Source organism: Macaca fascicularis, chromosome 19 (assembly GCF_037993035.2).
Source record: "Macaca fascicularis isolate 582-1 chromosome 19, T2T-MFA8v1.1".
NCBI classification, from domain to species: domain Eukaryota; kingdom Metazoa; phylum Chordata; class Mammalia; order Primates; family Cercopithecidae; genus Macaca; species Macaca fascicularis.
The window spans coordinates 46218595-46241509 of record NC_088393.1 but is presented as its reverse complement, the minus strand read 5'-3'; the positions used below and the strand labels follow the sequence as shown (position 1 = coordinate 46241509).

Here is a 22915-nt window from a genome sequence, read left to right as displayed (position 1 = left end):
CTTCCTCCCCTGTGGGCGCCAGTGTTCCTTAGCCCCAAAACCACACTCTGCTCCCATGAACAACAAGGGGTGGGGGACAGGGAGGGTCAGAAAGGCCTGGTCCCAAAGTACAGGGCAAGGGGGTCCCAGGAGCCGGGTGGCAAATACAAACGCAGGTGGGGACCAGGCAGAGCGTCCAGTGCGTCCCAAGTCACCCTGTCCCCACCCTCCGTGGTCTGAGTCGTGTCCTGCAGGGCCCCTCTGTCCCCGCCCCATTTCCAGGCACACGGGTGTCTCCCCACCACGCCCCCGCCCAGGGCCTCTGCTGGCTGCTCCCTCTGCCCGGAACATCAGCTCTCAGGGTCACCGTGGCTCCCTCCCTCCACTCCTTCAGGTCTTCACTCAAAACTCAGCTTCTCAATGAGGCTTCCGCTGGCCACCCATCATCTAAAATGCCAGCCCCTGCCCTGCCTGCATTCTACCCAGAGCGCCTGACAGCAGCTGATATAGAGCACACAGGCATCTGTCTGCTCCCGGCTCTGCCCAGTGCAGGCTCTGGGCAGGGATGGCTTTTTCCTGACTGCTTCAGGTCCTGCTACATCTCAGCACCTAGACCAGCATCTGGCACACAGCAGGGGCTCCGTGAACTTTTGCTAAACCACGGAGTCAGTGAGGCGGCTGTGCAGAGGCCACGGTGAGCTGAGAACGTGGGCCCTGCTGACAGGGACCCTGCCCGGGGTTCAGATATCCTCCAGCCGGAGGCCTGCCTCTAATGTGCAGAAAACACTGACGCCACAAACCCGTGGTCTGCCGCTGCCCTGCCTCTCCTGGCCGTGGCTGTCTGCCTGAAGCCGGGCCTTGCCCAGGGGCCCCAGGAAAGCAAGGTGGACACTAGGCCAGTCTTTGCTTTTAGAACCGGGAATTGAGGCTAGGAGCGGTGGCTCACGCCTATAATCCCAGCACCTGGAGACCAAGGATCACCTGAGGTCAGGAGTTTGAGACGAGCCTGGCCAACATGGCGAAAACCCATCTCTACAGAAAAGACAAAAACTAGCTGGGCATGGTGGTGGGCAGCTGTAATCCCAGCTACTTGGGAGGAAAATCACTTGAGGCAGGAAAGTCACTTGAACCCAGGAGGTGGAGGTTGCAGCTAGCCAAGATGGCGCCATTGCACTCCAGCCGGGGAGACAGCAGGAATGTGTCTCAAAAAAAAAAACAACAAAAACAAAAACAAAGAAACAAACAAAAAAACACAGGTGGTTGAGTGGGCCCTGGAAGGCCTGAGGTCCAGACAAGGGCAGCAAACACAAGCGCCCATGGGGCCCCAGGACAATGCCGGCCACGAGGCCCTGTGTGTGAATTCAGGTGTCCTGCCTCCTGGTGGGACCGCCACAGGCAGGCCTCACATCTGGCGAGCCAGGCAGGAGCTGGGTTTTTGGAGACACCTTGATGTGGGTCAAAGCCTACATGCAACTGGCCACAGAGCCAGGCAGGGTGTGGAGCTGAGGCGGGTTGGGTGTGGCCTGCGGCCCAGAAGAGCCAGTACCCAGCCTGCAGAGGCCACTGCCACTCGGCTCCAGCTGGTCTGTCACCAGATGCCAGAAACGGCCTCGGAAGTGGTCTGTCACTTTTTCAGTGGTGGCAAAGAAGTCAAAGCATTCAAAAGCGTCCTGTGTGGGCCACATGGAACCCTCAGTGGGCCACCACACTGAGCTGCACTTGTGTCTACGGCCAACTTGTGGGCCCTTGGGGCTCCTCCCCGCCAGGCCGGGCTGGGCACCCGGAAGGGTGAGTCCCCAGGCACACCCATCTCCACCCGCTGGAAGCAAACCTGGCCGAGCTCCCCCTGGCCTGCGGCCCCTCCCGGTCCCCACTGACCACGGGAGAGAGTCCAGGCTCCAAGGCTGGCTTCTGAGGCTCAGCAGGGGCTCAGGCCAGGCCAGCCTCGTGCAAGGCCACACCCAGACACCGGCTCCACAACTCTCACCATTTCACATGGAGGCAGGAGAGGGGGTAAGAGCATGGGCCTTGGAAACAGACATTGGTTCAAATCCCAATCTTGCCATTTTGCTCTAGATGGCAGGAAAAAAAACCCAAAATCAAAAAGCCTGTGTTTCACAGGCGTGATTTCCCCCACTAAAGCCCGGCTTCCCCAGCGCCTGCTGGAACTCCTCCTCCTCCTCCTCAGCTCTGGGCTCCGCCTCGCTGTCCCCTCCTCCCAGAAGCTCGCCTGGAGCCCTGGTCTGGGTCAGGTGCCTCCTCCGGGCTTCCCCATCCAAGCCCTGACCACTCGGGGCTGTCACCCTCTGGGAATGGGTCTGTCTCCCACTGCCACGAGCTCTGGAAAGGCTCAAGAATGTGATGGGAGTGTGGTCTGGGGCACAGCAGCATGGCCCCCGGGGTAGGGGTGGCCGGGAGACAGCAGAGCTTGGAGGCTGGTGTGGGGGCTGCCAGATGGGCCATGGGGGCTCAGGTTGGGGTGGCATGGGTTCTCAGAACTTGGAGCCAGTGGGTGGAGGGTGAAAGGCCAGCGCTGGGCCCAGGATCAGGGTTGAAGGCTGGGGTGTGTCTGTTTCCATGTCAGTGAGGAGGTGTCAGTCATAGGGTCGAGTGTGGGGTTGAGGGCTGGGGTCACTCAGGGGTGGGGGTGGGCTGGGGGAGGTAGTGGTGGCTGCCGCATACCTTGGGGGCCCCGGGCTGGATGGAGGTGATGCAGGCGGGGTCGATGAGGGGCTTTGGCCGGCGAGCCGACTCCTCGATCAGGCTCTGCCACTGGCGGGGCAGCCCCGTGAACTTCTGCTCATGCTGGTCGAAGCCCGTGTGCACGCGGTGCTCGAAGTTGGACGGCGCGGAGATCTCCACCCGCTTCTTCCTCTTCCCAAACATGATTCCGGGCGGCTCGGTGCGGCCTGCGGGAGGGAATCGTGGTGGGTGAGTGAGAGCCTGCCTGTGTCTCTTCCTCCTCTGCCCCTGCCCTGTCCCTTCCAATCTCATCTTCCACCGGAACCAACAGGAGGCAGGTGCCTCCTTCTGGGTCTCCCTGCTCAGCCCCTGCCCCCATCTGTGTGGCACACGCAGCCAGAGGGCACCCGTGAGCACCTGAGCCGCCATGTCCCTCTGCTCAGAACTTTCCTGCCGCTATGTCTCCCGCGGGCCCACAAGCCCCCATCACCTCTCTGTTCTCACCCCCTGGAGACCTCAGGGCCTTTGCACAGGCTGGCCCCCCTGCCAGGAGCTCACTTCCAGTGTCTGCACGGGCTCCCCGTCTCCTCCTTCAGTTCTCAGAGCAGCAGTGACTCTTTCCCTGACCACCCCAAGGCAAGCAGCCCCGTGTCCCGCCGTCCCCGCTCTACATCACCGTCACAGCCCAGAAATCCTGTCTGTTGTTCCGTCTTAGGTTGCCGAGGGCAGCATCCACACCACTCGCTAGAATGTCAGTGCTACCTTCTGGCCAGGTCTCATCTGCCCCGCTTCCCCACATCCCCCGCTATGCCTGGTACACGGTGTGTACTCAATGGACGGTCACTGCTGGCCTGGCCACAGCCACCGCCGCTGGTCCAGCCCTGAGTCTGGGCTGGGGACGCACACACCGTTGGATATTGACTCAGCACAGGGTTACTGAGCCCCTGGGGTAAGAGGGCACCCAGGTAGCCTTGCCACGACACTCCCCTATCTTCAGGATCTGTGGTCTTCAGTCCGGCCCTTGCCATAGTACCAAGCACAGAGCAAACGCTCGACCAAAGCCACTTTAAAAAACAAAGGGGCTGAGGGGGAGACATGCTGATGGCGGCATCTCATAGATAGCCCGGAGAAAGATGGGAAGAGGAGCCAGGCGGCCAGAGTTTGACTCTCCACCACATGCTGCCGTGACCTTGGGCAAGTGACAACCTCTGTGTGCCGTGGATGAACCCCCACAGGGCTGCTGCGAGGGGCCATGGGTGACTGGGAGCCAAGAGCTTGGTGCAGGGCTGGGCAAACGCGGGGGGCCTGTCAGTGGGGGCCACTGTGATGGCCGGGGCGGCTCCCACAGTGTCTGTGGGAGGAGGGGCCCAATTCCTGCTCCCCCGGAAGGCCCCACCCCAGCTGTCCCAGGCCTGGGCCCTGGAGTCGCACACACCTGGTCTGATGCTGGTGGGACAGAAGTGCCCTCAGGCGGGTGACCACTCCTCTAGAGGCTTCGGGTTACTCATCTGTAAAATGAGAGGAATGCATCCGTTCACTCATTCTCTCATTCACTCATTCACTCATTCACTGAGGAATAACTCAGCAATGGGCCTCCTCTGCGGCCACCGCAGCGGCCCTGACAGCCTCTGACCTCATGGGAAGTTCGTATGGGGCAGAAAGACCTGTCCCTGCGCAGCAGCAGCCCAGGTGCAGGGCTGGGGGACGGGAGCACGGGACCCAGCCTGGAAGGACAGCGGGGTGGGCAGTAGGGAGGCTTCCCGGAAGAGGGGAACAGTTGAGACCAGAGGACGGGGGGACACACAGGTGGAGTTTCTCTTCTGTCTTGTTCCCAGCTGGCTCCCCAGAGCCTGGCACAGTGCGCAGCCCAGAGAGTCCTGTGGTCCTAGTGAGAGGACAGAGGACCCGCAGATGCATGCGGCCCCTCCACACCTGCTTCTCCGCCCAGCTCAGGCTGCCTTCATGGGAGCAGCCAGGAAAGGTGAGGCCCTGGCCAGAGCTAGGACCATCGATGGGAGCCAGCCAGGGGAACCGGTTTGGCAGCGGGAACCCTGTGGGAGGCGGGTGGGGACCCGGCAGTCAACCTGTCTCAACTGGTCCCAAGAGGCCAGCGGGTGGTCAGAGCCGGCCTGGCCAAGGCTCCTAGGGTTGGCCCAGTTTCCCTGCTTGCCCTGGGGCCCAGGATGCAGGGCGGGCAGGGGGCCTCCTTTGTGTCTGCCCAGCCCCTTCTCCGAGCCCAATGCCGGTGCCCTGAGTGCTGCCCAGCCCTCCCTCGTGGCCTTCCAGCCCGGCCCATCCCTGGTGGCCCTGACCTACTCTCTCGCTGCTTTCTAGGCCCAGTTCCTAGGGTCATCCACATACCCCAACAGTCCCCATCTCCCCACTCTGCCTGCTGTCACTCCAGAGCTGTGTCCCATGTCCTCTGGCTTCTCCGTCCTCCCAGATGTCCCTCCACCCCCTTTGGCCCCATGCCCAGCCCGTGACTCTTCATCGTGAACCTGTCACCCCGCCCATCCCGCTCCCTCCCCACTGCGGGGCACTAGGCTGTTCCCACAGTCACAGGAACAGGATCAGCCATGTGACCCTCACTAAGCCCAGAGGGCGGAGAGCAGGGCAGACCCGGAGGTGGCGGACGCCTGGGGACAGGGCAGGAGAAGCCTGGAAGGCCGGCAGCTGACCCAGCTAGCAGCACGGGGTCTGGGGTATGTCCTCCGAAGCCTGGCCTCCTGCCCTCCCACCCATAAACCCCCAAGGGAAGGGGGCAGGGGGCACGCCTCCGGATATTTGCCTGGGGCCGCCCCTTTCCTCTGGGCACTGCAAAGAGGGCAGGACAAACAGAGGAACTGAACATGTTTATAATGACTAGGCAGGGGCCCCACCCTGGGCCCTCCTGGGCAGCTCCAAGCCCTGCTGGCTTCCCCAGCAGGCGCTCCCTTCCCAACATAAGCTCCTGATCTCGCGGGGGCCACAGAGGCCGTGCCAGGCCTGGGAAGAGGGAGAAGAGCTAGGCAGAAAGGCTGGGCTTGCCCAGGTGCAGGGAAGGAAGGGTGGGGGCTGGGCTCCCGGGCCAGCTCCAAGCTTGGCAGTCAGGCTGCCCAGGGCTCCAAACTCCAGCAGGGCTGCTATGACCTGCCCTGTGTGACTTCACTTTCTGTGTCTGTGAATTGGGGATCTAACCCAACCTGGGGACCTCAATATGTGGTCCCGAGTGAGCAACTCAGCCATGCTGTGCCTCAGTTTCCTCCTCTGTCCAAAGATGGCGATGACAGTAGCTGCTTCCTGGAGTATTTTTTTTTTTTTTTTTAAATGGAGTCTCGCTCTGTTGCCCAGGCTGGAGTACAGTGGCGTGATCTCAGCTCACTGCAACCTCCGCCTCCCGGGTTCACGCAATTCTCCTGCCTCAGCCTCCCGAGTAGCTGAGATTAACAGTTGCCTGCCACCACGCCCAGCTAATTTTTGTACTTTTAGTAGAGATGGGGTTTCACCATGTTGGCCAGGCTGGTCTCGAACTCCTGACGTCTAGTGATCTGCCCTCCTCGGCATCCCAAAGTGCTGGGATTACAGGGGTGAGCCCCCGCGCCTGGCCTTACTGGAGTTTTTACAAGGAATTACGGAGAACACAGAGCACGGAGGGCCTGGCCCAGAGACAGCGGTTGGGATCAGAGCCAAGGCAAATCACACACAATAAGTACCGGTCACCATTCCAGTAGCAGCCAGCACTTACGGAGTAGCTACTGTGTACCAGCCCTCTTCCAGGCACTTTACCCGGGTCCCACATCTGGCCCTGGAGGGAGGGGCCATTATAAGCCCCAGATTACAAACAGGGAAAACAAGGCACAGAGGGGGACCTCATTAACCCAAGTGACCCAGCTAGGGTGGCAGAGTGGACACCAGACTCCAGGCCTGTCTGCAGAGATTCACGGGTTCCGGCCCTGCTGTGTCTAATCCCGCTCCATCCTCACAAGCATCCTCATCCCAATTCACAAATGGGGAAACTGAGGCCCAGAGAAGGGAAGGCCCTTGTCCAGGGCATGGACAGGAGAAGCAGCCAGTGAGAAGCAGCCAGGATTTGAACCTGGGCGGTTGTATGTGGAAGGCACTGAAGGCTGGGCTCTTACCTGCCTGTCCTGCTGCCCTGGAGGGCTGAGGTGACGCTGTTGGTTTTATTATTATATTATTATTATTATTACCATCATCCTCTCAAGGCTGGTCCTGGCCTCCCCTCTCCCTCCCTCCCTCCCCATTCTTTCTGTCTACACCCAGACCTTGCCTTTCCTCTCCTGGCCGAGTCTCTGCTGAGGGTCCCTCCCTCCTGTGTGACCCGTCCTGGACACCACAGGCAGTGGGAGGAAGCACAAAGTGGGCCCCCGGGCCCCCGCCTCCTCCATGGCTGTTCACCAGCCTTTCCCATGGGCCTTTGCAGCAGGAAAGATGCTTAAAACCAACCCTTCCCACCAAGTGTGGCCTGAGGCTCAGCTCGGTACTCCCACTACCACACGGGACCCATGGCCAGAGCAGAGGCTGAAGCTGAGCTCACAGGCACCCCCAGCCGCGGTGGTAAAATCTCTCACTAAACTCACCAAGCAGAGCTGGGCCTGGAAGCCAGTCCTGCCCACTCCAGAGTCCACAGCCTTAAACCCTTCGCTGGCCCCCAAAATGCCTCCTTGTGGCCTGAGAGTCCCCACAGGGCATGCCCATCACCACACTGCCCTCCTCTCCTCCCAAGCACCCCTGTACTCACTGTGCCCTGGCCACACAGGTCCCCCTGCTGTTCCTCAAATCCTAGACACGGTCCCACCTCAGCGCCTTTGCATGGGTGAGTGCCCCACCTGGAACTCTCCTCTCACTGCCCTCCCTCCTCCCCTGACTTCCCAGGCCCGCCTGTGCTCACAAGCCCTGCTCCTGTCCTGTCACCCTCTACGCCCATCTCTGCTGCTTTATCTTTCCTTAGGGCTCTTACCACATATACGGTGTGTGTGTGTGTGTGTGTGTGTAATTCTTTTTTTTTTTTTAGACAGAGTTTCACTCTTGTTGCCCAGGCTGGAGTGCAATGGCATGATCTCGGCTCACTGCAACCTCCGCCTAGTGGGTTCATGTGATTCTCCTGCCTCAGCCTCCCGAGAAGCTGGGATTACAAGCGTCCACCACCACACCCAGCTAATTTTTGTATTCTTAGTAGAGATGGGGTTTCACCATGTTGGCCAGGCTGGTCTTGAACTCCTCACCTCAGGTGATCCACCTGCCTCAGCCTCCCAAAGTGTTGGGATTACAGGCGTGAGCCACTGGGCCCAGCCGTGTGTGTAATTCTTTAGCGTCTGCCTCTCCCCTAGAATGTGTCAGCTCCACAGGGCAGGGACGGTCCTCTGTCTTGCCCTCTCACAGCCCAGGGCAGTACACGGTAGGGACTCCGTGGAATGACTGTCCCTGCCCACTGCACTATTCCCCTGCTCAGAGGCCTTGGACAAGGTCCGGCAGCACCTGGAAAATCTTTCAGATAAGCAGCTGGGACCTGGGGGCAGTAGCCCCAGAGCAGCAGGGAGATGCAGCCTTCTGCCCCAGCCGGGGCACAGACGCCTCTGAAGTCCAGTATTCGATCGCAAAAATGCAGGCATACTTTGTATCCTACTCTAAAACGTTTATTTCCAGTTTTAAAAAATCTTTTGAATTCTTTAACACGTGGGACAGGCAGCGTTGACCTGGCCGAGCAGACGCTTCCGATTTTCCAGTCACCCCCTGCATCCTCTGACCTTTTATGGCAGGAAAAGGGTACCACCACCCCCATTCTCCCCCACAAGGTTAATTGGCCCAAATGGAAAAGCAAGATCCACCATGCGACAAAGCTGTCGGTGTGAGCAGGTGCACGTGCAAAACCCCTTACCTCCTGCCCCGCCCCCTCCAGGCTCTGCTCAAAGCTGCTGCCACCGGAAGGGAGGGGGCTGACCCGGGGCAGAGCAGGGGAGGTGGCCAGGACCACAGGCATCCTTTCATCATCACTAAAATGAAACCCGAATCAGGAAGGGGACCCACAGGGGTCACTGCCTCCAGCCTGCACTCAGGCTTCTACCATGGGTCGCACTCACCACCCTGCCACAATCTTCACCTACCAGCTCTGGGAAGACCCCTCCCTGCCTCAGTTTACCCCCTACCTTCTGGGGATGTGCTCTGATGGCAGAGGCGCTGGGAGTCTGGCTTGCTGTCCCAGCACAGCAGGCTCCTTGCTGTCCCAAGTCCCCCACGCCATTCCTGCCTCCAAACCTTGGCTCAGCTCTTGCCCCCATCCTGCACAGCCCCCGACCCTCCTCTATCCATATCTCTCCTCAGGCTTCCCACACTGAGCCTCGCTCCTCCAAGGAGTCCTCAGGTTTGGGACTGACACATCCCCAGGGTCCTCCTTAGCAAACACCTACTCCACCCACAAGCGACCCCCTCGCACCCACCCACGCGTCGACCCATGCACCTGTCCGTATCTACTGAAGGCTGACTCTGCTGGGCCTGGGGCCCACAGCAGTGCACCCAACAGTCAGAAACATCCCTGTCCTTGCAGCACTCACATTCTAGAAGGAAGGAGGCAGTCAATGTATGAGATAAATCGGAAAAGTATCTACTAAGTCCAGTGAGAAATGCTGAGATAGAAAATAACGCAGCAATCAGAAAGGAGCTGAGGGGAGGGGAGGCTGGAATTCTCAATAAAGTGGTCAAGGCTGGGCACGGTGGTTCACGCCTGTAACCCCAGCACTTTGGGAGGCCAAGGAGGGAGGATCACTTGAGCCCAGGAATTCAAGACCAGCTTGGGCAACCTAGTGAGACCCTGTCTCTACCCCCAAAAATAAAAAATAAATTAAAAATTAGCTGAGCGTGGTGGTGTGCGCCTGTGGTCCCAGCTACTGGGGAGGCTGAGGCGGGAGAATCATCTGAGCCTGGGAGGTCAAGGCTGCAGTGAGTGATCATGTCACTGCACTCCAGCCTAGGTGACAGGGCGAGACCTTGTCTCAAAAACAAGAATAACAGGCTAGGCGTAGTGGCTTATGCCTGTAATCCCAGCACTTTTTGGAGGCCAAGGCAGGTGGATCACTTGAGGTCAGAAGTTGGAGACCAGCCTGGCCAATATGGTGATATCCTGTCTGCACTCAAAATACAAAAAATTAGCCGGGCGTGGTGGCAGGTGCCTGTAGTCCCAGCTACTTGGGAGGCTGAGGCAGGAGAACTGCTTGAACCTGGGAGGTGGAGGTTGCAGTGAGCCGAGATTGCGCCGCTGCACTCCAGCCTGGGCGAGGGAGTGAGACTCCATCTCAAATAATAGTAGTAATAATAATAATAAAATAAAGTGGTCAGGCAGGCCTTGCCGAGAAGGGGACACGTGAGCAGGGACCTGCGTGAGGAGGGCAGAGGGAGCCATTTGGGGCCCTGGAGGAAGGGCAGCCAGGGTGGTGGGAATTTGCTTGACATGGTCAAGGGGCAGCAAGGAGGCCGTGGGGCTGGAGCAGGGTGGGCGAGGGGGTGAGTGGACGGACAGGCCAAGGAGGTAATGGGGCAGATCGTGTGGGGCTTTGGGGGCCACAGGGAGGGCCCAGTCCTTCCCCGAGTGAGATGGAGTTGCAGGGGTCTCTGAGCCCAGGAGGGCCACTGCCTGACTCAGGAGTTCACAGGCTCCCACTGGCTGGGAACAGTCTGTGGGGGCAGAATGGAAAGGGGGACCAGGGAGGAGGAAGCTGTGATGGTCCAGTGGAAATCAAGAGGACAGGACCCCGTGGGGACTGCAGAGGGAGCAGCATGAGCAGGTTCCAGGCACGCTATAAAGGTGGAGGTGGCAGGACTGGTCAAAGGCTGCAGCATGAGCTCACAGGCAGGCGCTCGGTCTGCTCTGGCTCCATGTGGCACCCCCAGCACCTGGCCCAGAGCCTGGTCAGCGGGGTCCATTCCCTCCAGGGCCCTCAGTGTTGCCTCACACGTTACAGCTGTTTGCCGGTCTGTGGCCGTCGTCCTCGCTAAGTCAGTGGCTCATGTGGACAGGTACCATGTTTTGGTTCACAATGGCTGCATCTCAGTGCCTAGAGCAGGGCGTGGACTCACGGGGCCCCCTTCGTGGCTGTGGACTCGCCCAGGCCATGCCAGGCACGCAGACCAGGCCACATGGAGCCCTCTAAACAGTTCTGGGTGCTGGGTGGGGAGTCCTCTTCCTTCCTGTTCCTCACACCAGGAAACTGAGGCCCAGAGGGGGAAGTCACTGCCCAGGGCTATCCAGTGCCAGGTCACAAAAGCAGCCACTCTGTCCCACAGAGAAGGCAAGTCAACATCCCCCAGCCTCCTGTTCCCCGGTGGCCCCGGCTCCAGCCAAGGCCTCCACTCTAGAGAAAGGACCCTGGAGGTTTACGGGACAAAAACAGGGAGGGACAATGTCCCTGACAATGACCAGACCAAAACCAGAAAAGCCACCTTGGTTAGAAGGGAATCTGAAGACATTACACCAACGCACACACAGTTCTACACGGCTTCCCACTTTGGCTCAAACACTGACTCAACACGGCCCTTGACTAGGAGGGCCCTGCCAACCTCGCAAACTTCATTTCCTCCCCTCGCTTCTCTCCAGCCGCGCTGGCCACCTCCGTGTATGTCTTGGACTCATCACAGCTGTTCCAGCCTCCGGGCCTCTGCACCTAGCTTCCCTCTGCCAGAACTGCACTGCTCAGCCTTTCTTGATATTCAGGTCTTAGCGCAAATAAAACCTCCTCCGAGAGGCTGCCCCGACCCCCTAACAAAATGTGCACCCCGCTTTTTATGTCTCTGTGGCACCACCCCCTGGCATCCTACACCTACTGACTGGTGGTGCCCCCAGCGGAATGTCAGCCCCCTGAGGGCAGGGCCCTGTCTGTCTGTCTGGTTCTTGCTGGCATCTAGAGCAGTGGCTGGAACACAGTAGGTGCTCGAGACGTATCTGTGGAACAAATGAGTGATGCCATTACTGAAGTAATGAGCCTGGTCCCTGAGGAGGTGCAGGGCACGGGGATCGCAGGGCACGGGGATGGGGCCGAGGCAGACACAAGTCCCTGGGCCTCGTTCACTCACTGCCTGGAAGTCTGGCCTTGTGCCTGGGGAGAAAGTGGGTCTTCAGAGACTGAATCTGGCTGTTCTGCAAGTAAGCTGGTGTGTGTCCCAACACCACAAAACGTCCCCCCGCTGTGAGCACCCAGGCCCTCCCCACTGCAGGGGGCCCACCCAGCCACATGGCCTAGGCTGGGAATCTTGGGAAGTGACAGAGGATCCTGGCAAGAGCCAAATCACATGGGGGATGCCTCTGGAAATCCATGAGTCCCCACAATGGGTAAAAGCCTGTGAAGATGCAGATCGGGGTCGGGGGGCCCCTGGATTCAGCAGCATCTGTGGAGGGTGGAGGAGGCAGCCCTGCTCTCCTTTGTTCCTCCAGGTACAGCACAGCACTGGCCCTGCCCCCAGGCCTCCGCACGGACTGTGCCCTTAGCCTGGGTCCTGAAGAGTCCCCTGACCCCTCAACCTTCACCTTGTTCTCTCTTCCTCTTCCTTCAAACTGCAGGTCCACGGCCAGGCACGGTGGCTCATGCCTGTAATCCCAGCACTTTGGGAGGCTGAGGCAGGTGGATCACCTGATGTCAGGAGTTCAAGACCAGCCTGGCCAACATGGCAAAACCCCATCCCTACTAAAAATACAAAAATTAGCTGGGTGTGGTGGCATGTGCCTGTAGTCCCAGCTGCTTGGGAGGCTGAGGCACGAGAATCACTTGAACCCAGGAGGCAGAGGTTACAGTGAGCCAAGATCACGCCATTGCCCTCCAGCCTGGGTGACGGAGTGAGACTCCATCTAAAAAAAACACTGCATGTCCCGTGCCTTCCCCTTGACAGCATCTGTCACAGCTGTAATTTTACGTTTGTCTCTATGGTCCTTACTTAGTATGTCTCCTGCAATGAACGGGCAGTGTGCCATGAGGACAGGGCCTATCTGTCCTGGCCACTGCTTTGTCCTCAGCACAGGCCTGGCGCAGTACAGGGGCTCAGCAGGCAGCTGGTAGTTAAGAGCCGACTGCCCAGTCCCAGGTACTGGCTCTATGACTCCAAGCTGTGTGCCCCTGGACAAGTTACTCAACCTCTCTGGGCCTCAGTGTTCTCATCTGCAAACTCGGGGTAGTGATAGTCCCTACATCCTGGGAATGATGAACAAGCGAATAAGACAACGCATGTAAAACATTTACAACAGTGACTGGTGCCGAGTGGGGACTCACTGCAGGCTCGATGCTGTTATCAGTACTGCCAATCTTGCTGCTGATGATGAACGAATGAATGAACAAATAAACTACAGAGGATGCCGGGCATGGTCCCTTCTGCAAATATGCTAGCCTTACTTTCTCCAGGGTTGGGCGGGGGAAGCCTGACGGACTGTTACTGTCTGATAACAGGTCTGCCTCTTCCACTGGACTGGGAGACCCAGGAGGGCAGGGCCTGGGGCCCCATCTTAGCCACCCTGTGTCCCCAGGCTTGCCCAGCACAAGGTAAGGTACAGCAAAAAGAGTGTGGCTGAATGAAGAGATGATGCTTCCTTTATCCAGCCAGGCCCAGGCTGGAGCTCAGAGCCCCAGTGATGCCAGGGCTGGCAGTCTCAGGCCAAGCCCCCCTGCCCCGAATCTGGCCCAGCACAAAAAGGCACAGACATAAAGGGCACTGCTGGTGCCCTTCACCCCTCAGAGGTACCCAGGGTAGGGATGGACACCACAACAGAGAGTGTGCAGGAGCCCATACAGCCTGGGAAATCGGAGCAGAGTCATTTATTCCTCCCCTGAGGCTGGGCAGGGGGAAGGGGGCGATGTGGCAGGAAAGAGGCTCTGCCCCTCTCAGGCCCCAGCACCCAAGCCCTCTCACTGTCCACTTCCCCTGCTGTGCAACACACAAGGCTGCGCACAGACACCAGGAGACACACGTGGCCTCTCCTCACAGACCCAACACACAGCAACGAGCGAAGCCATCCCACAACCCATGCACGCTCACACATGCACGCTTACACACATGTGCACACACGCACGCACACACATGCATGCTCACAAACATGCACACACAAGCACGTTCACACACGCACACTCACGCGCACACACACGCACCCACATGCATGCTCACAAACATGCACACACATGCATGCTCACACACGCACACTCACAAATGCATGGTCACATACATGCACACATGCACACTCACACGCATGCATACACACACACGATCCCTAGACACAGATGCATGTGAGGACACACCAGAGTGTGCAGGACATCTGCAGCTGACACTATACAGAGCCAAGCCCTAAGACCATCACACAGACATGCAGATACACACCCAGCCACACAAACCACAGGCCTCCAGCCACATGCACTGGTCACATGGAAAGCTCCCTGGCCATTCTTCTCCAATATTTATCTTAGGGGAAAAAAAGAAAACTTCCCGGCTAGCCGGCAACAGCAGCAATCCACCCTCAACCCACAACATCCCGAGCACCCGGCGGCGGCCCGTACAGGAGCATGGGCTTAGGAGGCTGGTGACCAGGGGTCAGTGCTGTGCTTGCCGCGGGGCAGAGGAAAAGGACATTTACCAAGAGCCTCTGTTCCTGTCTCTAGAATATGGGGCGCCAGCAGAGCGTGCCCCAGAGGGAGCTTCTGAGGCTTCAGTGGGAGAAGGTGGGGGAGCGGCTCTTAAAGCCAGCCTGGCTCAGTCAGCCCACACCTGGGCCCCAGAAGAGCCATGGATGGACCGTGGACTTTCACACACGCTGCGAAGACTCGTGCACCCAGACATGCAGACACTCCCAGAGACCCACACACAGAAACACAGGGACATGTGTGTACACGCACAACGCCGCAGACACTCCATGACTTCGAGGGAAAGCCATGCCGCACCCCAAGACGCACACACACATAGGAATAACCCCCAAGATACAAAGCTACACCAGGGGGCCCCCCAACCCCAAAACCACACACAGCAGGCAAGGAGACCTCCATGGACCCAGGCGCACCCAGTCACCTCCAGGGTCACCCAGAGTAAGTGAGGCACAGTCTCACAGAAACTTCTGCCCCCATGCAAGCCAGACCCCAGGAGTGAGCTCGCACAGAGAGGCTCAGGGACCTACGCTCAGCCGCCTGCAAGTCCCCAGCAGACAGGCACCTGCCGTCACGCACACGTTTAAACATGGTGACCCCGCCCCAACCCCAGAAAGGTGCAGCCTTCGCACATGCTCACACTGGCTCCAGTGGCCAGACAGCAGACCCTCCTTCCCCCGCAGCCAGCCTAGCCCTCCCCTCTCCCCTCCCTCCCGAGGCCTGGCCAGCTCACCTCCACCACGATCCTTCCCACTTCCTAGGCCACACTCAATGGGGCGGGCCTGTGGAAAAACAGGCTTCCAGCTGGAAAGCAGAGTAGATCCAGGGCTCCCCAGGCCCTCGACGTGGGCACCCACTGAGGAGGGCTGGCTGGGCTCTACGCTCCAGCCTCCAGGGCAGCGGTGGTGACGCGGCCAGGCTGGCCAGGAGTTGAGCCTCGGCTGTGGCTTCCACCCACGGAGGGCGGGAGGGAGGCGGGGCTGAGCCTGGAGCTGGGGTGGGTGGGCCTGGGCCACGTGGCCCATAGCTGCCTGGATAGACGGCAGGGCTGGGCGGGGACCCCAACCACAGCCTTTGCTTCGGCAGGGTCAGCCTCCCACCCACAGGCACACCCCGCCTTGCCCCCCCATGCCAGTCTAGGTGCCAGGGGCTGGAAGGGGTGACTACACAGCAAGGCTGAGTGCCTGCAAGCGGCTGGCCAGGCAGCTAAGGGGCAGCCAGGTTTGAAACAAGGGACCGGGGTATGTACATGGGGGCGGCTGGGGAGTGACAGGGGCTGCTAGGTACAGGATAGAGCCCCGGGGAGAGGGGTGGGTGGACTCTCTGATATGGAGGCAGAACTGGAGAGCTGGAACTTGCTTCTCCTCCACCCTGACCAGGCTGGGATTCTAGCAAGTGCCCAGCATGGGCTGGAGGAAAGGGCCACTCTGCACCCCCCACCCATGAGGAGGAATCTGAGACAGCCTGACGGGGGGAGGGGCGAGGTCAGGGGAGACCACGGTGAAGCCCCCATATTGCCATCCCAAGGTGTGAGAATGGGGCTGGGAGGCATGGATGGCAGGAAAGGGAGGAGGGAGAGGAGGCCGGGAGGTGGAACGCCATGCTGGCGCCGCCTCACCAGGATGAAACTAACCTTGCTGAAAATAGGCAGCTCAACATGACAAGGCCTTATTCTGGGCCAGGCCCTGCTCTTGGCATAGGCGTGGGCTCAGGGCTTTGCCTCACTGCTGCCCTAAATGGGACAGGTCCTTCCGTAGGCCCCTTTCACCATGGAGGAAACTGAGGCCCGGAGAGGCAGAATGACTTGACGCCTGGGGGAGGTCAGGCACTGGGCCTCCCAGGCTGGGTGTCTGTCCTGGTGTCTGCGCCCTTAACCAGCTGCTCCGAGTATGAGGCTGGTGTGATCAGAACCCCTGTTCAGGAACAGAAGAAAAAGACGCTCCGCCGCACTCCTCCCTCCCCTTCAAATCCCACCTCCCGTGCAAAGGCTGGCCCGAGACCGAGCTCGCAGGTATAACTGTTTCTACTGTGAACACTGTCTGTTCCCCTCCACCCCAGCAGGCTGCGGAGGGCTGCCTGGTTCATCCCTTCTCACCCTCTGGCCCCACCTGAGGCACCTGCTCCTCCGAGAAGCCCTTCCTGCCACCCCAGGCTGGGTCAGGTATCCTCCGGGCTCCAGCCCTGCGCACTCCGCCCTGCACCTCCCCATGCCAGCCCTGACCACCCAGGCTGTGGCTGTCTGCAGCCTACCCGCCTCTGATTCATTCACTGAGCTCCAGGCACATACCAGGCACACCTGTGGGAGGCCCTGAGACTTCAGCACCGAACAAAGTCCACAAAACTTCCTGCCCGGAGGAGCTGACATCCTAGGGGGGCTCCATCAGGGACTCCAGTCCGGTAAGCGGTAGGGACCAAGGCTGCTGGGTGCCCGGGCCCTGGATGGGTACCCAGGCCACGGTGAATCCAGGGACAACAGTGAGCAAGTGCCCGGGCACACGGCAGACAGAAGCCCCTGGGTTCTTCCCACTGCCCCGCTCTGCACACCCCTGCCCCCGCAGCCAACTCCTCCAGGGCAGATGTTATCTCCACACAGAGAACGTGGGCTGGGAGCCCAGCGCTAGCTCTCGGGGCCTGGAACTCCCACCGCCACCTCCATCCACCCCCTGCCCACAGTGAGGAGGAAGTCCAAGGAGGGGCTGGGCCGGGCTCTGGACCACAGCAGGGCAGGTCTGGGGGTCCCAGAAGTCCCAGATCTCAGGCCACTGCCTCCCCGTGGGGTGGGGGTGGGGCATCTGTGGAGTAACCACCCGGAGAGGAGGAGCCAGGTGGGGCAGCTCTGCAAACCAGACGGGCAGGTTTGGGCTCTGGCGGGGGAGTGGGTGGGGACTGGACAGCTCTGGACAGCCGCAGGAAACGAGGTCTCCAGGGGACGGAGAGGGAGCTGCACTGGGCGATTCTCAGTGATTCCCACTTTACCACACTTATGCTTATCTACCCCTTTTCCTTTTCCTTCTCTCTGTCTTGATAATACAGGCACACGGTTCAAAAGCCAAAAGGCACCAAAGGGTAAACTGTGACAGGATGTCCTCCTCCCACCCTGGCCCAGCTCAGCCCTGGAGGCAACCCCTACTAAACTTCCGGTTGTTTTTTTTTTTCCTTTCTGAGAGATCCTACGTGTGTGTACGGGTACACACGATTACCCACTTTTTAAAAAACAACAGAAATGGCAGCCACACGACACACAATATTCTGTACTTTGCTCTTCTCGAAAACATTCCGTGGCTCTCCCACGCTGCTGGCACTTGGGAGGAGCTTAGCAGCATCCAGCGGAAGCGGGGACACACGCTCGACCTAGCAAGAGCTCTCCTGGATACACACTCCAGCTAACGCAGGCCCATGGGGCAGGAAGCACACGCAAGAAGGGACTGGAAACAAGACAAATGCTCGTTCCCAGGAGGTGGCGAATGAAGGGTGACCTACCGGCTCCATGGCACTGCACACGACAGGGAGAATGAATGAATGACTACAGCTACATGTGGATGAGCATCAAAGAAGAGGCCACATAAAAGAGGCAAAAACATCGAACGGTACTCCGTCCTCGGACCAAGGTTCAAAACCAGGCAAAAGGAAACTGCTTCAGGCTGCATACAGAGGTGGCAAACAGAGAGGAAAGCAAGCACATGAGGGCCTCAAAAGTCAGGAGAGTTGGACTGGGCGCAGTAGATCATGCCTGTAAACCCAGCACTCTGGGAGGCCGAGGCGGGAGGATTACTTGAGGCCAGGAGTTCGAGACCAGCCTGGCCAACATTATGAAACCCGCTCTCTACGTTTTTAGAGAATTAAAATTAAGGCCAGGTGGGGTGGGTCACACCTGTAATCCCTGCACTTTGAGAGGCCAAGGTGAGCAGATCACCTGGGGTCAGGAGATTAAGACCAGCCTGACCAACGTGGTGAAATCCCATCTCTACTAAAAATACCAAAATTGGTAGGGTGTGGTGGTGGGCACCTGTAATCCCTGCTACTTGGGAGGCTGAGGCAGGAGAATCACTTGAACCTGGGAGGCGGAGGTTGCAGTGAGCCGAGATGACGCCACTGCACTCCAGCCTGGGCGACAGAGACTCTGTTTCAAAAAAATAAAACAACAACAACAACAACAAAACACAAAAAATTAGCCGGGTGTGGTGGCACATGCCTGTAATTCCAGCTACTCGGGAGGCTGAGGTATGAGAATTGCTTGAACCCAGAAGGTGGAGGTTGCAGTGAGCTGAGATTGTGCCACTGCACTTCAGCCTGGGTGATGGACTCTGTCTCAAAAAAAAATTAAAATTATAAAGAGTGGATGCTTCTGCAGGAAGGGAGAGACTGGGAGGGGTAGGGGGAGGCTGGCACCATCTGTTTCTTCACCTGGAGGGGTGACTACATAGATTTTTCCCTTTATAGTAATCAGTTTTATAAAACATAAACATTTACGTTTTATGCAGTTTTCACTGCGTATCCTAACAATTTGTAATTATGATTTTAAAGAAAAATATTTATATATTTACACAATTATACCCTGGTAGCTGAGGGAGCCGGGGGTACCACATCCAGGGATGCTCGTCCCTCAGTCGGCCCTCCATAACCGCGGAGGGAAAAGATGGCCCTCCACAGTAAATTTTCAGACCTTGGTTGGTTGGATGAATGGGTGGGTACAGAACCCGTGATCCTGAGGGTCCATGATACCGAGGGCCGACTATATACACGGTAGTTCCCCTTACCTGCGGGGCGTATGTTTCAAGACCCCCAATGGGTGCCCGAAACTGTAGATAACACCGACCCCGACTGCCATCAGTTGGAACACGTTTCTGTTCCTGTTTTTCTACTCCCCAAATGTAATGCCTTTTCCATCTTAACCAAACACTTATGCCCTGTGGCTGTAACTTTTGCAGTTTGAGGTGTGACAGTAAACCTAGCCACAAATTCTTTCCCTTCTTCACAATTTCATGGATGGAAGGCTCGTTCTTACTGTAGAGTTTAGTAATCTTAGCATACAATGTTTTTTCTTTTCCTTATTAGGTTAAATACATTCCCCATTTTCACTTAAAGGAAGCACTTTACAGCTTCTCTTTGGCATATCCAAATTGCCAGCATCACTACTCTTGCACTTTGGGGACGATGTTAAGTACAGTAAGGGTTACCCGAACATAAGCACTGTGGTACCACAACAGAAGATGCGATAACCGGGAGAGCTACGGAGTAGTCACAGATGGGTAGCACATACACCATGGATATGTGGAATAAGAAAGGTGATTCATGTCCCAGGCAGAACGGAGTGGGATGGCTCCAGATTTCATCCTGAGGCTGTGTGGTGGCTCCTGCCTGTAATCTCAGCACTTTGGGAGACGGTAGCAGGAGGATCGTTTGAGCCCAGGAGTTTGAGACCAGCTGAGCAATATAGGGAAACCTCGTCTCCGCAAAAAAAAAAAAAAAAAAATCACAACTCAGCATGGCGTGCAATTTAAAATGCATAAGCTGTTGGGCCGGCGCAGTGGCTCACGCCTGTAATCCCAGCACTTTGGGAGGCCGAAGCAGACGGATTCTTTGAAGTCAGGAGTTCCAGACCAGCCTGGCCAACACGGTGAAACCCCATCTTTACTAAAAATACAAAAATTAGCTAGGCGTGGTGGTGCATGCCTGTAATCCCAGCTACTCGGGAGGCTGAGGTGGGAAGAATCGCTTGAAACCAGGAGGCGGAGGTTGCAGTGAACTGAGATGGTGCCACTGCACTCTGGCCTGGGTGACAGAGTGAGAGTCCGTCTCAAAAAAAATAAATAAAACGAATGAATTGGTTATTTCTGGAATTTTCCATGTACTTTTGGGCCATGGTTGGTGGCGGGTAACTGAAACCACAGACACACTGCATAGATATGTGTGTCTTGGTGACCTTTCCCTGCCTTGATCTTGGCAGAGCGCCGCCTTGCTGCTTTGGCAGCTGTGTGGAAGGACTGCGAGGTCTGGAGCCCGTCCCCATGGGGCCAGCGTGGTGGTTTCCTGTCTTTTGCTCTTATAAATGGTGCAGTAGCGCTCATTGCGTGCGGCTCTCATTTCACAGGTGTGCAAGTTTGTCTGTGGGTAAATGCCCAGCAAAGCTCACCACTGCCAAGTGGCCCTGCGTGAGGCCTGTCCCCCACTCACAGCCCCCCGGTGGTGCCAGGGCCTATCCCCTCGGCCTTGCAGCACGGGGCGGGGCCAGTCTCTCTGATCTCTGCTGATATGTGAGATCTGGTCCCCCTCAGCCTAGTTTTCATTTGTATTTTTCTACTTAGTAGGGTTGAGTATCTTTCACATTTATAAAAGCCATTAGAATGTCCCCTTCCGCTAAGTGTCTATTCAAAGCCCTTGCCTTTTTCTGCTAGGTCAGGGAGACCTTTGTAAATCTAATCTGATTGTATCCTCTCCTGCTAAAAACCTACTCAGGCCTGCAGAGCTAAAGCCGTCTCCTCACCAGGGTCACGCCCACCTCTCTGTCCTCATTTTTGCACACTTTCCGCCCCCAATCACCTGCTACAGCCACACGCAACCTCCTTCCCACGTTCATGGACTCCACCAACAGAAATCCAATGCGCGTCTATCACGTGCCGCCTGCGCGGGGGCAGAAGCGCAGTGTGGGCCCTACCCCATCAGGCTTAGAGTCAAGCACCACACACAAAAAATGTTGAAGTCCAGCTGACACACCCTGGCTGGAGGGAAAGGTGGGCAGCAGGCCTGAAGGGGGACAGACGGTGTGGTGGAGGAAGGCCTGAAGGGGGACGGACGGTGTGGTGGAGGCAGATCGTGAGAGAGCAAGGGGAGACAAGGTGGGTGCCAAGGACAGGCCTGGGTTTTTGTATTTTTTAAATTTTTATTTATTTATTTTTTTAGAGACAAGGTCTCACTACGTTGTCCATGCTGGTCTTGAACTCCTGAGCTCAAGCCACCTGCCTACCTCAGCCTCCCCCAGTACTGGAATTACAGATGGGAGCCACTCTACCTGGTCCCGGCCTGGGTTTTGCAGATGTAACTTTGGCTGCCCTGTGAAGAATGGGATCAAGGGGCCTGAGTGGGTGTGAGGATGAGTGACAAGGAGGCAGCGCTCTCTGGGCAACTGATGAGGCAGCCAGGACAGCAGCGGTGGAGAGAGAGGGTCAGATCTGGGCTATGTCTACCAAGAAAAGGCAATGCTCGCTGACGACTCAGAAACTGGGGCTGAGGAGGAGGTAGTGTCAAGGATGACTCCGAACCTGGGCCCAACACAGTGCCATCTTCTACACGGGGAACCCTAGAGGAGCTCCAAAATGCCAGGTTCCAGAGCTCTTTTTTCAAGAGCTCCATCTTGAAAAAGAAAAAAAAAAAAAAGAGAGAGAGAAAGCCAAAGGAATCCCTCTCCCCACACTTAAGGCCTGCTGCAGCGAGTAACCCAGATGGGGTGGGACGGTCACCGCAACAGAGCAGCAGAACAGGACAGAGAACCCAGAAATAGACCCACACCAACATACCCAGCTGGTTTCAAAAATGTATTTGTATGATGGTAAAATATACAGCATATTTATCATTGTTAACCATCTGTAAGTATACAATTCAGTGGCATTAAATACATCCACCAAGTTGTATAACCACCACCACCATCTACATCCAAACATGTTTATCATTCCAACAACAACTATGTACCCATTAAACAACAGCTGCCCGTTTCCCTCAACCCTGATAACCTCTCTTCTACTTTCTTTCTCTCTATATATACATAAACATATATTTTATTATTCATTTATTTATTTAAAGACACACTCTCTCTTTGTCGTCGGGACTGGAGTGCAACGGGGTGATCTCAGCTCACTGCAACCTCCACCTCCCAGGTTCAAGACATTCTCGTGCCTCAGCCTCCCAAGTAGCTGGGATTACAGGCGCCCACCACCACGCTTGGCTAATTTTTGTATTTTTAGTAGAGATGGGGTTTCACCATGTAGGCCAGGCTGGTCTTGAACTCCTGACCTCAGGTGATCCGCCTGCCTCAGCCTCCCAAAGTGCTGGGATTACAGGTGTTAGCCACCAAGCCTGGCCCTATATATACATTTCTTTTAAAAGAGACCGGGTCTCACTATGTTGTCTAGGCTGGACTCAACCTCCTGGGCTCAGGGGATCCTCCTGTCCCCAGAATAGCTGGGACTCTACGCATGCTTTCTGTCTCTTTGTATTTGCCTACTCTAGGTCCCTCACAAGTGGAATCATAGAGGATTTCTCCTTCTGTGTCTGGCTGATTTCACTAAGCATAATGTTTTCAAGACCATCCACGTGACAGCTTCTACTCAAAATTTCATTCCTTTTTATGGCTGAATAATATTCCATGATGTATACCATCTTTTGTTCCTCCATTCATCCACTGATGGACATGGGGCTGTGTCTACCTTTTGGCTCTTGTGAATAAGGCTGGGATGAGCCTGGGTGTACAAATATCTGTTCGAGTCTCGGCTTTCAATTCTTTTGGACGTACAGCTGGGAGGAGAATTGCTGGCTCATGAGGTAATTCTATGTCGAACAGCAGCAGCACCATTTTACATTCTCACAAGCAATGCATGGGGCTCCAATTTCCCCACATCCTCCCAACACTTGTTATTTTTGTTTTTTTGACAGCAGCC

General features: G+C 57.1%; 1 protein-coding gene across 9 annotated transcripts in view; it reads right to left on the bottom strand.

Moving 5' to 3' along the window:
* The window catches only part of PAK4 (p21 (RAC1) activated kinase 4), a 53171-nt gene that overhangs the window by 6864 nt on the left and 23392 nt on the right, over positions 1 to 22915 (bottom strand). For 2 of the 9 annotated variants that reach the window (XM_015441687.3, XM_074023479.1), the window contains exons 1-3: positions 14998 to 15222; positions 4097 to 4169; positions 2662 to 2888 (exon numbers count right to left, since the gene is read on the bottom strand). In XM_015441687.3, coding sequence (XP_015297173.2) covers positions 2662 to 2865 — 204 coding nt within the window. In that variant the 5' untranslated portion in view covers positions 2866 to 2888; positions 4097 to 4169; positions 14998 to 15222. Of the gene's footprint in view, positions 1 to 2661; positions 2889 to 4096; positions 4170 to 4977; positions 5086 to 14997; positions 15223 to 16551; positions 16742 to 22915 lie in introns of those variants that run through there. The other 7 variants (XM_015441686.3, XM_045381113.2, XM_005589162.4 and 4 more) reach the window with 5 other exon arrangements.